The 13827-nt window shown below is 41.6% G+C and overlaps 1 protein-coding gene across 1 annotated transcript; it reads right to left on the bottom strand.

The window, feature by feature from the left end:
• Positions 1–682: 682 nt before the first annotated feature.
• On the bottom strand, positions 683–8958 carry TBX22 (T-box transcription factor 22). Its single transcript, XM_062184137.1, has 8 exons — positions 8784–8958; positions 8013–8193; positions 7066–7167; positions 5535–5709; positions 4465–4629; positions 4037–4101; positions 3604–3689; positions 683–1296 (listed from the first exon to the last, which is right to left on the bottom strand). The coding sequence occupies exons 1-8, from the start codon at positions 8956–8958 to the stop codon at positions 683–685; spliced, it is 1563 nt and encodes a 520-aa protein (XP_062040121.1).
• Between the last annotated feature and the right edge of the window lie 4869 nt (positions 8959–13827).

Here is a 13827-nt window from a genome sequence, read left to right as displayed (position 1 = left end):
AAGGAGTAAGTAAACAAGCTTCATCTAGGAATGATCATCGGAAAAAGAAATAAAAGATTACATTTATTTAGAATAGTTTACTTTTCTTTTAATCTTTGTGCTCCTTCAGGATTAAATAGTTCTTAGGCTACATGGATTAATAAAAATAATTCTAGAAAGTTTATTTCCTTATTTGTACCTTGAAATTAGTATTTCCTTCAATAGCAAAGTATAAATGTATAAGGCAATTAAATTTTCTTCTACAATAACTCTGATAGATAATCACAATGAAGCCAATCTTCATTAATGAGACTGAAATTGTTTCACCGCTTTCACAGGAATGACATACGTCTCTTGGTTATTGTCAATACATTAAAAAAAAGTTGGTATGGTAAACTGGCCTCACCATAATTGGAGAGCCCATCACTTGACATCAATTTCACTGGAGGGCTCTCTCATCAAATAATATTTACCGAGTTTCTTATTTTGAAGCCCAAGGCCTCTGTAATCAGAGATTCTTCAAGTCACATTTGAGTGTATACTCAACTTCTTGTGAACATTAGATAAGGCACTTTAAAAACTTAACAGAGCAATGTTGTCTGGTTATGAAGCTTTTTAAGTTCAATAGCAGTTGATCTTTCTTTGGCTACAAATAAAGAAAATATGTGCTTACATGTAATTGTATTAGAAATTGACTGTTCCATTAAAGACAATGGTTAATTGTTGAATGCCAATGAGCATGATTACATTTGCTTTCTCTAAAAGAAACTTGACTGTTGTCATTCACTTTGAGATGGTTGGCAGCATTTACCAGTCTAGATGGCATAGAGAAGTTATACCTATAAAAGCCATAGGGAGGATGGAAAGAGCAACTGAGTGCTTCTCGGGCAATGGAGTTGGGTGGGAAAATGTTTCCAGATGCCTGTAATCCACACAACATTTGACTGGAAGAATTAGATGTTTGAAGACACTGCCCATTGAAGTCTTCAGATGAACCACTTTTTGAACCGACAACCCCCAGAGAAGATAACATGGGCACTTCCATCATGAATGGGGCTAAAGGGTGAGAACTGTTGCTGCTTGCTAGCCTTTCAGAAGTAGGTAAGACAAAAGGTTGCTGTCGCCAAAAATCAGCTGGACAAATTTTGTAGCAAAGGGGCAAGTTGATATTGTGCAAGTATGTCTCTGGACAGGGCATTCCAAGGGAGCTTGTAGGTAAGTGAAACGTTGGTGGAGAGCAAGGTGGAGAAAGTAAGGAGTTCAAAGGAGAAGGAGCCCCTCCACTAGACGTCACTGGAGATGAGCCACTGCTTCCACCTGTGAATGACAGTTCAGTCAATGAACAATGAACTTAATGTCCCAGTAGGATCAGTAATCATATCCATCACCACCCATTTCATTTTTAGATTAATTGTCCATGCAATTTCAAAGCTCTTTTAGCTAGTGTGACAAAGGACATGCTCATTACTTATTCAAAGTTGAGTAGAGTATCTCTGCTACTACCATGATTACTTTTAGCATGGTATTTTATCAGGTATTGAGCTTTCACTATGCTCAGAGTGTACTAGGCACTTGAAACATACTTAATCAAAGAATTACAGAAGAAATCCAATTATAATAAGATCAGGAGTCAATTACATCTTATAAATCCAGACTAGCTTTATATTTTTAAACTTTAAAATATTATAAAATAAGTTGTTAAACAGATTGAACAAATGGATTGCTTGTTTTGGATTCTATAGAATGCTCCAGTTTAATAAAATGTCAGTGTACATGAAAATAAACTTGTATAAATGAAAACAGCACATTTAGAAGCATTATTCTTAAATTTTTCTTATATGAGAATTATGGATGGAGAGACTTCCATGTCACACTGTATCAAGAGTTTGAGGCAATTTTACAAGTTAAGAGACATCAAGAAGTGAATGGAAGAGTTTGTATCAGTGATATTTGATACAATTCTTTTATGGTTTTCTAGAATCTACTAAAACTAGGGATAATTATAAGTTCTAGGAAAATCTAGAATCTTAACTATTTTTGTAAATGTTTGAATTAAATAAAACAATCAGTTATTGAATGGATTTAATGAAGTTTTTTGGTGTTGCTGTTTTATTCTTTTTTATTTTGTTTATGTATACATAGATTATTTCTTATAAACAGGTTGGTAAGTATCTTTTATAATAAAACATTCAAACATTTTAAAAATTGATACTCCTGGGGACGACGTTGTGGCTTAGCTGGTGAAGCTGCCACTTGCAACCTTGGCATCTCATATAGGCAATAGTTCGTGTTCCAGCTGCTCCACTTTCGAGCCATCTCCCTGGTAATGGCCTGGGAAAAGCAGCAAAAGATGGCTCAGGTGTTTTCGCCCCATTCGGCAGACCCAGATGAAGCTCCTGGGTCTTGGCTTCAGCCTGGCCCAGTGCTGGCCATGATGGCCAACTGAGGACTGAATCAGTGGATGAAAGAGCTTCTTCTCTCTCTCTTTTTCTCCTTCCCTCTCTCACTCTCTCTCTCTCTGTCTCTCTCTCTCTCTCTGTCTCTAACTCTGACTTTGAAACAAATAAACAAATCTTTAAAGTTGGTACTCCTTTTGTTTGAAATTTGAGAGCATACTGGACATCTTTTAAAACACTATTTTAAATTATACATTAATGATCATCTTTAACATTTTTCCTTTATTAATACATATTTTTGGCTTCAATATTTTAAAAGCATGCTGTCTAGATGCTATTAGTTAATTGATTTTGCAAAATATGTGTTCATATTTTCATATGTAATTCCCTAAACCACATCAATACAGTAGTACAGTGAAATGTCTCACCAAATGCTTAGATTTGATTTCTTCATCTTTCAATTGATTTTTATGGCATCATGTAAAGCTCAACCCAACTATAATGTTGATGATTTGCTCTATAATGATACCTTGAATTAAGGCTAAAAAATTCATATTGCTGGCAAATAAAAATTCTTCAGTTTATTATTAGTTATAATAGTAAAGGAAGATATTTACTTCTGTTATTTTTCTATCACAGAGACCAAATTATCTACTTAGTATTATTATCATGTAGTCATATAAGGTCCTGGGAACAAATATCTTATAAATATTTGAAAAGCTTATGTTAATGAAATTAATAGTGATCTTAGTATTATGTGCAGCATTTACTTTCCCACTGTCAAAAAAAGGAAAATTATACCTAAGGGACAGTGTAATTTAATAGAAATCACTCTAACGTATGCTTCAAGTTTCTAATAAAATACAAAATATTCATTTTAATAGCTAACGTATTTACAAATGAGGCCAAAACATGCACCACAGGCAGATCTTGAGTATGAGACAGAGAGAAGTTCTCGGGGATCTGAATGTTATCTAGTATTTTCAGGATATAAGATAACTTAAGAAGACAGATGTCAGGAAGTCCCCATTATCACAGCTCTACCCTCTTCCTTCATAACAACTTCTTGCCCTTTTTACATCTTATCTCCTTATCCAGGTACATACACATCCACTTGTTTGTAAACACACATTTTCTGGGTTGTAGTTATCCCCTTGTGAAGTATTTGGTTCAGGTTTCTGGCTGTTTTTATGCCCTTAATATGTAGAAAATTTACAAGTTATCTTACTTTGTGTATCTGCACCAAAGGTTTTAAAATCCAGAGTGAGAGAAGGCCTCCATGGGTAGGTTTCTAAAAGCCCATCCAATACACCCCTAAAAAAGAAATTCAACTTTCAGCAACTTCAGAATGCAACTCCTAAAAATAATGATTTACATGAACTTCTGAGTGATTTTCTAACATCTTTTATGAATGATGATCTGAAATATTTCTCTTTTATATCTAGAATTTTGAAAAAAATTCAGTCAAACCCAGAGTTCTAGAATAAGCACTACCTTAAAAGTGAGTAGGAGAGAGTGTGAGAAAGGTAAGATTTTAGAGACGAAACATCTGGTTCTTACCCTAACACCTACTAATTGCAGAACTTAGAGTCAGTTTCCTTATCTTTAATACTTGTGAAAAAGTGTACATAAATAGTAGGTGTGATTGTTAGGTTGCTTACCTGTTTCTTCCAGGATCTCTAAATCCTTTAGCAAAAGGATTCCTGTCTATTTTCAGTTTGGTAATCTATGGATTCAAAAGGGAGAGAAAGATACAGTGTTCTTAGTAACAAGACTGTCACTATTGCTTATAATTGTTACAGTAACCACCAAAGACTTTGCAACCTGTAGTGCGACACCTTGAATAAACGTAATCATATTGATAAGTAATATTTGGAATGATTAGACTGTTTTCTCTTTGCTCACTTTGCTGTGCTTTCCTTTCTAACATCAGATCCACACAATTTATTAGCAAACATGACTTAATGGCAGTGCAAGAGAGCCATGAATTTTCTGAATTGTCAAAAATGTAGTCCATAGAGTGAAGCTGCCTCCATCTCAAAGTTCCTCTGGGGCCATTCCCACTGCCCTGAGTCCTGGCCAGGTTTACCTGCTGGTTCTGGTAAGCAGTCACTGTAGTGAATTCCGTTTCTTTAAAGGAGAACGTTTTGATCCCTTCAGCAGGCAGAGACTGAATTCGGGACAGGTCAACCCTGCTGTCTTGCTCCATCACGTGCACACGAGGTTTGTACTTATGCATGGACTGCAGAATGATCTGGAGGAGAAAAAATCAAATGCTGCCAGAAAAACTAACTTCCCCTTCCTAACACTTGCCCCCTCTCAGACAGTCCCCAGTGCTAGACAAATGTGAAGCTAAACTGGGGAGGCCCCGGTAGACACTCAAGAGGACCTTTGTTGTGCTATTTGGCCCCCAACAGAGGCGAAACGTTTCCCCAGCAAGGAACTTCTGCTGTTTCCACCAGGAATGGTTGTATTTCCAGATTGGGACCCTTTTGTGTTTCCCTCTGTGGGTGATCATGGGACATAGAACTGTCACCTTAATGTGATTGCCTGCTGCAGATTTCCAGGGCAGTAAATGATAGGGCTGGATATGGGGGGTAATTCCATCTCCTAATCCCTAGAGACTCCTCTCTCCTTTGGGGGCTGAGCACACCCAGGAAGAAGGTTGAAGGACCAGATTAGTGGACCTGAAAAGGCCTTCCATGGGGGTGGGTTGTGGGGGAGATTTCTAGACTGTGTTCTGGGATTCCATGCTTGCATACTGGCACCGCATCACACCACACTGAAGGTGCGCACATGATAGCAGTGTGAACTACTAGAAGGGAAATCAGAATTCCCAGTGATTCCCCAGGAAGCCAAGGTGTTTGAGAGCCCTGGGAATGCATTCCCTCCCACTCTCCCTGACCAGACATTTTGACTTAAAAGGATTTCTTTAGATCCTAAAACTCCTGTGGCTGACCATCCCTAACTTTCACAACTCTGAAAGGCCAAACGTTTCAGGAGCCCTAAAGTGGCTATTTTACTCACACACTCACTACTTGGACAGGCACTATAGGGTACAAGATGTGCATTTCAGAGAAACCTACTTCTCCAGGGTCCTGTCAGGAAGGAGCTTGGCACCTCCCTCCTCAGGGAAAAGGATCGATCGTGCTCACTTACGTGGCCTTTGTCGTCCATCTCGTTGTTGGTGAGTTTCACGCGGTCGAAGCTGATGATCTGCCGCATCCAGGTCTCTCCCGAGCAGGGCGAGTCCGGGTGGACATAGAATCTGGGAGTGATGCACGAGTGGTCCGTATTCCCAGCTACCATCCACTGTGAGCTGTGATACACGTATCTGAAAGGCATGGAGTGAGGTGTTAGGCACAGCGGGCCAAAGCAAGGAATAAGGGAAGCAGGTAGTTGGGTTTTGGTTCTAAAAACTTGGCTTAAGATTATCCCGCGGATCCCAAAGGCAAGTAGCAGAAGAACCAACTTGATTTTCAAGGAGCATCCAAGGGCAGAAAACAAACTGTAGGTAAGCATAAGTTATCAAAATACAATGAAGTGCCAGGGCGAGTAAAATGTCATGGGATTTCTGAGTCTGGTTTGTATTTCCTCAAAGAAACTGCAAGAGAATGGATCCGACCCATTTTATCGCTCAGAGACGCAGGAAAACTCCACAAGCATCGGAAAAGAGAGTCGGGGAAGAAAACCGGCGAGGAGGATGTCCGTCTAACCTACTGTTTGAAGCCCTTTTGTCAAAATGTCTTCGCATCAGAAAACCCTCGGGAATCCCGCCCCATGCTGTGCCAGGGCTGATTTTCAGTTTCCAATCGGAACCTCTCATCTGTGCGCGGTATTCCCAAACCAGCCGCAGTGCAAAAAGCACTGCTTGTTTCCAAGCCAGGGACCCAGCAGGCTGGTGAGCTGAGCTTCCTCCTTTGCTGTGAAAACCAGCGCTGGCAGTGAGCTAGTCTGTCTCTTTGGAGGGCCAGGCACTCACCACTGAGTGCAACATCCACACAGTCCTAGTGTGGTTCGCTCCTGCACATTCCCCTAGCTAAGAGTTTTAAGGCAGAGCGCAGCCCCCTGGAGCCTCTAGGTTGCTAAGTCTGGAAGGACGGACCTCTTGGTTTTAGAATAATTCGGGTAGTTTCACTCTGCTCTAAATCAAAGGCTTAAACAGAAAGAAAATGGTTTTAAGCACCCTCAGGCCTCACTACCGCTTCAGGCGAAAGGCTAGAGAGAGGAGGAGAGACCCGCCCAGCGTTCTAACAGACACACTAGACGAGTGAGGGTTAATAACCAGGGCATTGCTTCAGGTGCCTGCTGCCAGAGACAAGCAATTCAGAACCAGAGTATCCTCAAAGTCGGAACCCACCTAGAGCCTCCAACTTCTCCCTGCCCCCTCCTCTGACTTCCCTTTGGCCGCTAGAGCCCTTGTTGTTTTCAGAGACCCCCGCCCTTCCTCGGTACATTAAAACACCAATTGCTGCCCAAGGCCTAGGAATGGGTGGGTGGGGGCAGGGAGTGACTAACAAATCTGCCCTTCTCTCACTCTAAATCCCGATTTCAGTGAGAAGATTCCACTCCCAAAGCCCAGGGACAACAAATCCCCAACCCTCCTGTTAGAGTTTTCAAAATACTCAGGTTGCAAGGCTCAATATAGGGTTGCCTGTCCCCAGCTAGGTCCTCCTGTGGGCCCAATTACCTATAGCGTTTGGAATCCACCGGTACCACATCGATGGCCACGTAGTACTGTTTTCCTGGGTCCAGTCCTTTCACCTTGACTCGAACTGAGGGGAACATCCGTCTGTGGCAAAGAAAATAAAGCCTAACCCAGGAGCTTTTTGGACATGTTTGGAAGGGGAAGGGGTGGTAGATAAATGCTGACTCCAGTGAACAGAGAAGGGAGTCACAATACCCTTTCCATTTCATGACAGGTTCTTGCTACATAAGAACAGATTTTTGTAGGCTTGATTGAAAAAGTCCAGGATTTCTGAGTGAAGAAAAATATGTCATAGATTTTGTCCACCTCCCTCCACCTCCACCATCATAATAAAAAGCTGCAGAAGAGAAAATAGGAGCGAAAAATATCTGCCTCTCCTTCGAATTTTCAGAGGTATTTTCTGCGAGGCAGATTTGGAAAGGCTGAAATTAGGAAGATTCGAAAACATCCCCCTGCTGCTCTGACGGGGCTGCTTCATCCATAAAGTTGCCTTAGGAAAGGGCCACCTTAAAGTGGCCTGGGACAGGGACAGGGACAGGGACAGTGGGCTGGGAGCCTGGGTGAGGAGATATTGTCCACTGATACCTGTGAGGCTGTAACTGAAAGGTCTGAATACAGCCTAAGATGTGGGGCGGCATCTGGCACCTGCCTGGGAAGATCTGAGTTTTGTCATATGCAACCCAAGTCAGAGCTGGAGGAGTCAGTTCTTGGAGTCAAGGTGTACAAGACAGGAAAACTGAGCCACTTAGTGGGGCCAAGTACACCCTAGCCTGATCAATGGAGGGGGCCCTAGCTTCCTAGTGTCTGCCAGGGAATTGGAGGGGGGAGGGGTATCAGAGCCTGAAACCAGTGACTCCACATCTTACTAAAGCCGCACATTAAGTGCGAATGATGTGTGACCCTTATGAACAACTTGGGCGGAACCGAACCTGCCCGCCTTGGTAATGATCATCTCAGTTCCAATGTCATGGAATCGCTTCCACAGCTCGGATCCTTGAAGTTCCACGTGGATAGCATCTTTCTCTTCTAGACTTTCGCGGCTGTTGCCGGCGCCACCGCCGCCACCGCAGCCAGAGAGAGTAGTTGAAGGTTCTGTCTTGGGTCGCTTTTCTGTTGGACACAAAGATGCCCAGGGTTTGACAGAGATTCGAAGGTCACGCGCGCTCCCTTCTAGATGGTGCCTCTCTTGGAGTAGGCAAACCTAGTTCCCTCCCCAGGAACCCTGGCCGGGGGAATCCCCCAGCTCCCCACAACACCCTCTGTGGTCTCTCCTTGGGGGTGGGGGGACAGGTCGCGCCCTGTGAACAGCGAGTCCCTTTAGTTTTGCCCGTCTTCGCTCTCCTGGAGCCGGTTCATATCCTAGACAGGATCCCCTCAGGATCGGGGGAAGAGCGCTGCTTTCTGTCCGGAGGAACAGTCACCCTCCGGCTCTCAGAGCTTTGAGGGGGTCGGTAAACCGCAGTTCTCCACAGGCATGAGTACCCTCCCAATCAACGCAAAGGCGCCCCAGGTAGCTCTGAAAGTTTCTGCCAAGTGCCAGAGATGTCTCACAGCACCCAACGCAGCTATCCGATTGGGCCAGAACGTCCGTGAGTAGGGCTTGCCGCCTGACTGCAGCACCCAGAGCCAGGCGGAGAGATGCAGATCCAACTCAGCACGGCGGCAGGTTTAGGGTTTCGGGGTTGAATGGGGCTACTCACCGGGTTGCTCGCTCTTCCTTGCTGCACCGCTCCTTCTCTCCTCCTGTTCCTCTCTGCCCTCTTTCTCCTGTAACTCAGGCTGCGCCTTCGCTCTTGGATCTTGCAGTTTTCTTTTGCTGGTTCTCCCCACCAAAGCTTCCACCGAGAAGGCGTGTGCGCGAGAGCTCAGAGCCATCCCTGAAGGGGGTGAAGGGAACGTGCGCCGCAAAGTTTCAACCTGAGTTGGGTTAAGGAGGGAGGGGGGAGAGAGCAAGAACGCAGAGGATAGCCGAGCGAGGGAAAGCAGAAAAAAACCCCAAATCCGGAAAAACAATTTCTGGATCTATATTCAAAGAATAAAAATTCTCCGTATGTGTGTGTGTGTGTGTATGTGTTTTATGTATACATGTAGTTTTTCTTTGAATAAACAAAATGAAAGGAGAGGGAGATTAAACTGGACTCTAAGTCCTCCGGAGTCTAGTCTCCCTGCCTTTTGCGGTCTCCTCCCTCCCAGTGGACATGTGCGGACCATCAGTCCCGGATTCAGGCATTCCAGGACCTGGCAGAGAACAGAGATTGGCAAGCGCGGGGCCTTTTAGGGAGCGGACCTGCCGCCAATGGCCGCTCAGGCTGCTCGGATTGGGAGATACTGTTGCATCCGACTGAGTGAATACCCGGCCGGTCGCAGCCTCCACTGTTTGTTTTGGAAACTCTTGGAAGCATAAAGAAAAAAAAAAAAAACTGTGAGTGACACTTCAGAGTCTGACAGGGAGGAGGGGCTGGAGTTGGTGGGAAAGGGGCTCCAGTTAGGCTGGGGGGGGCAGAGGAGAGGAAGACACAAGGTTACTGTTTTACATTAAATTGTAAAGCTCAAAGACACGAGAAATAATTGCCCACGAGGGGCCACTTTTCCAACAAAAGTGCAAATATTATTTAACGAGATCCAGAGAAGTGTACTGGGGACTTTTGCTCTCCAGTGAAGGCGCCGGCGAAAGGAAGAGAAGTGCAAGCTTTGTGTGTTGTTGGGCTCTGCAGTCAGCATCTGAAACTGGGTGGATGATTGTGCCAGTTTGTCCTCTCTCTCCTGGTAGGGGGACGCAGGCAGGGGCAGGCAAGAGGCTTCCACTGTCAAAGATTAGAGCAAGCCGGGCCTTCAAGTTCCTACTCTGCCTGAGCCCAATAATTTTCACTCATAGCCTTTTCTCACACAACTTGATCAGCACACACACAGCCTAGGGGCTTTAGGACCAGCATCCGAGATTAGGGCAACAACAGGGCTTTTGCTCCCAAGGATATGTGCACCTCAAAATATCGCGATTAAATAATTGATTCCAGCGTCTCGCGAAATATCTCCTTTTTTATTTTTTCTAAAATGGATGAAAATGTTCTTTGTTTCAGGAAGAGATTTGGTGACTGCATCCAAGTAGCATGTTTCTGTATGCAGATGTGCAATGTCTGCTTGTGTGCTTGTGAGTTGGTCATCCACTTTCCATCAGAAATAAAAAACCAGGTCCTTCAGGACTTTTATGCAGATTACATCTGTACTAAAAAATATTTGTACATATCCAAAAAGATTCTACTGTTTTCTGCTGGTGCAATTGTTCAAAAGTCATTTAAAGTCAAGTTAACTCCACTTAAAATGCAATAGAACTTGAATTAACTTAAAGGATCCCAATACTGGAGTTTGAGGGTAAGAGATGTGTGTGACCTTTTAATTTCAGCTACTTAGGTACAAGTGTGCCCCGCTAAGATTTTCTCTGTGATTGCAGTGGGAATGGTAGTGGTGGTGGGACATTTAGCTATGGACAGGACACTTTCTGGCAATTGGGTATGGTTTTAAGTGCTCCACTGATCTCAGATAGCGTGACAAAGGGTTAGTTACAGTTTGAATGCTGCTGAATGCTTTGGCCCATTAATTAATTACATACTGTCACCATGTAGAGCTGGGAAAGACACTATCACTATCCGAGAAGAACAGAGTGAATCTCAGTAGCCATGGCCAATTCCAGCATACAAAGGTACTTAAGCCTGGAAAATAGCAAGTCTGGCTGTCATCTTTGCCACATGTTCGTGGGCATTTGTATCTTTCTGGAGTCATTAAGAGGGTGGGGAGAGGTATTTATCCATTCTCTGTTACTCAGATTACTTTTTAAAAAATCTATTGCGTAAGTTTATAGCTAAAGACACAGTTCAGAAGCAGAAAAGTCAGGAGTTTATTTGTTAATTTTAAAGTGGTAATCACCATGTAGCATTTTCACTGGTGTTTCGTAATATGGGCCTTTTCTTGCCTTTGAACTCTGGCTCACTTTATTGCTATAAGTTAGGGCATTACCTTGTATAACTAGGAAAGTTTTTGCTCGATGAGCTTTAAAAATAAAAACCTATTTCTGGAAAAGTAAGGTAAAACATGTTTACTGCAATGTCCTTTCAGGTACTATAGGATGTGATTTAAAAAAAAATCAAGGAAATAGCATATCTTGGGATGTAAGTTCCTTTCTTTGAAGAAAAAGTGTTCTTTAATACTTATTATATCCATGAAATTTAGTCATCCAGGACTTCTCTTTGTAATCTAAACTCTTTCCATTCTTACTTCAGTATATTTCTCATAATGTCTCATTTCTTCCTCATGTGTGTTGGGACCAAGGTATAGTTATTTTTTGTTAACTTGTATCTGAGAGAAAAAAAATGCAAGTCCCAGAACCAGCTTTGCAATCTGTTCAGCTGCTGAAGCACTAGGCTGACAGGTACTGGGGCCTGACAATTATGCCAGCAATTCATTCTCCACACCTGGAAATCTCTTTTGAGTAGTTTTTCTGTTTCATCCAGTAACACCAATAAACTTTTAGAAGAGACTTTTCCACGCAAGGAGAGGGGTAGAGCATGTGGAGAGAGGCTCTGGGAACCACAAGTGCCCAAATTAGAAGGAAATTAAAAAAAAATTCACAAAAGGAAAATCCTTACAGTAAAATGTTTGTTTAGAATTGCCCCCAAAACTAACAACTGGGAACACAGTGAGAATTCATTACTACAAGGAAAAAATAAATTTGTTATTAATTAACACAAATCAATCCTGTTCATCATCTATGGGGATACATAGGAGACTGATGTACCTTAACAGATATATGGTTTATTAAAGCACTTACTGAATATGAAACCTGAGTCTGTTTTAAGGATACAGAAAGTAGTTTGTATCACTAATGAAACTCTAAATATTTTATTAATAACCATAAATAGGTATGTGTATTAACTCATACACATTACAAACCAGGCCCTGAAAAGTACTGCATTTTGTGAAATGTAAGCATGGAAGTAGATGTTCAGAATTATACTAATGTAATCTGAGAATTTTATATTTATGAGAAATTTATGACTTGTGAAGAGCAAAAATTCAGTGTTTCTCTGGCTTTCTATATAAGAATATGGTTTTTTGAGAGACAATTTATGTTTGAAAGGAACTATGCCTTTCTAAAGGAAAAAAAATCTGTAGTACTTACTAACTAAAGGGTAGATGCCAAACCCACATAAAGGGATTCTAACTCCTATTTTTATTTACAAAGAGAAGAGAGGAAAGAATAAAATAAGTCAATATATATATTTCAAATATATACATGAGACTATATATGTATGTATGTATATGCAATTATCTATATATAGTATATGGGAGATTCAAAAACTTCATGGAAACATTGTATTCCCATTAATTCAATTTTTCTATGAACTGTTTGCATACCCTTTAACCTCTATTTTCACAGTGTATATTATGAATAAAATAAAATATTTGGTACCTAGTGCCATTCTTTTGCAGAAGCACAAGCAACTTCTTGATGGAGATTATTTCTTCCAATTGTTATTAGTGTTTCTCTCTCTTTATCCTCACTTTCTCTGAGTAAGCTATTTTGGCATAGTTCTAAGCTTCTAGAATATGAATTTAGGTAAGTTATTCATGACTATTTTTTAGCATTAGTTGTGAAAGACCTCCCTAGAAGGAACACTGAGGAAAGCAGAATCAAGAAATGTAGTCAGCTTTCTCCCAACATCATTTGAGTACCTGAATTCAACATTGCCTGAACTAGGCAAATTACATGAGTATTCTTAGTATTATTAGTATTATTGAGCTTCAACACATGCAGACAAAGGAATCCTACCAAATACATTAATCTTATAATAATTTGGAATATCACCTTCCCTCCAGTTATTCTTTTCTTGTTCCTCCTTTTTCTTCAATACTACTGACTCTGTCAATAGGAAAGTAATGTACTATAGACTCTCAGAATTGTAAATTCAGAAAGCCAGTTTGACTTCCTTAACAAAGAACTTTAATTCCTAAATGAATTCCTAGGACTATGATAACAAGTAGGAATAAGGCTCAACTGGTACAGCATTTAGGCAGACTTTGGTTCTAAACTGACCTGATTCAATTTCTGACTCTGCTATTTTCTATCAAAGTGATCTTACACAGATCTTTTACTTTTATTAAGCCTCTTTATTCTAAGCTTTTCCTTTTAATACCTTCATTCACAGTGTATGTTTCTGTAAATGTGCATCTGAAGGTTTAGTAATATAACTTATGCAAACTATTTAACACTTTGCCTGTAACATAGTAAGCACTTAAATCTGTTTTCAACATCAGAAAGATGAACTAAGTTAATTTCTGAAATGTGCTGATCTTTGCGTCAACTATGCAAATATAAATATTTTGAGGACTGACACTAGAAAGGGAAGAAATTTGGGTTAGTGTTGGAAACTGCAACTTTTTAAAAGATTTATTTATTTATTTGAAAGGCAGAGTTAAAGATAGGGAGAGACAGAGAGAGATTTCCATCCACTGGTTCATCCCCCAAATGGCCACAACAACTGGGGCTGGGCCAGGAACAAGCCAGGAGCCAGGAGCTTCATCTGGGTCTCCATGGAGGACAGGGGCCCAAACACTTGGGTCATTTTCCGTTGCTTTTTCCAGGCCATCAGCAGAGAGCTGGATCAGAAGTGGAGCAACCAGGACAAAAACCAGCGCTTATATGGAATGCCGGCAGCATTGCAGGTGGAAGCTTAACCTGCTGTGCCACAA

This window comes from Lepus europaeus, chromosome X (genome assembly GCF_033115175.1).
Source record: "Lepus europaeus isolate LE1 chromosome X, mLepTim1.pri, whole genome shotgun sequence".
Lineage (NCBI taxonomy): Eukaryota > Metazoa > Chordata > Mammalia > Lagomorpha > Leporidae > Lepus > Lepus europaeus.
Note: the sequence above shows the minus strand (reverse complement) of the source record. Positions and strands in the feature narration are given on the sequence as shown.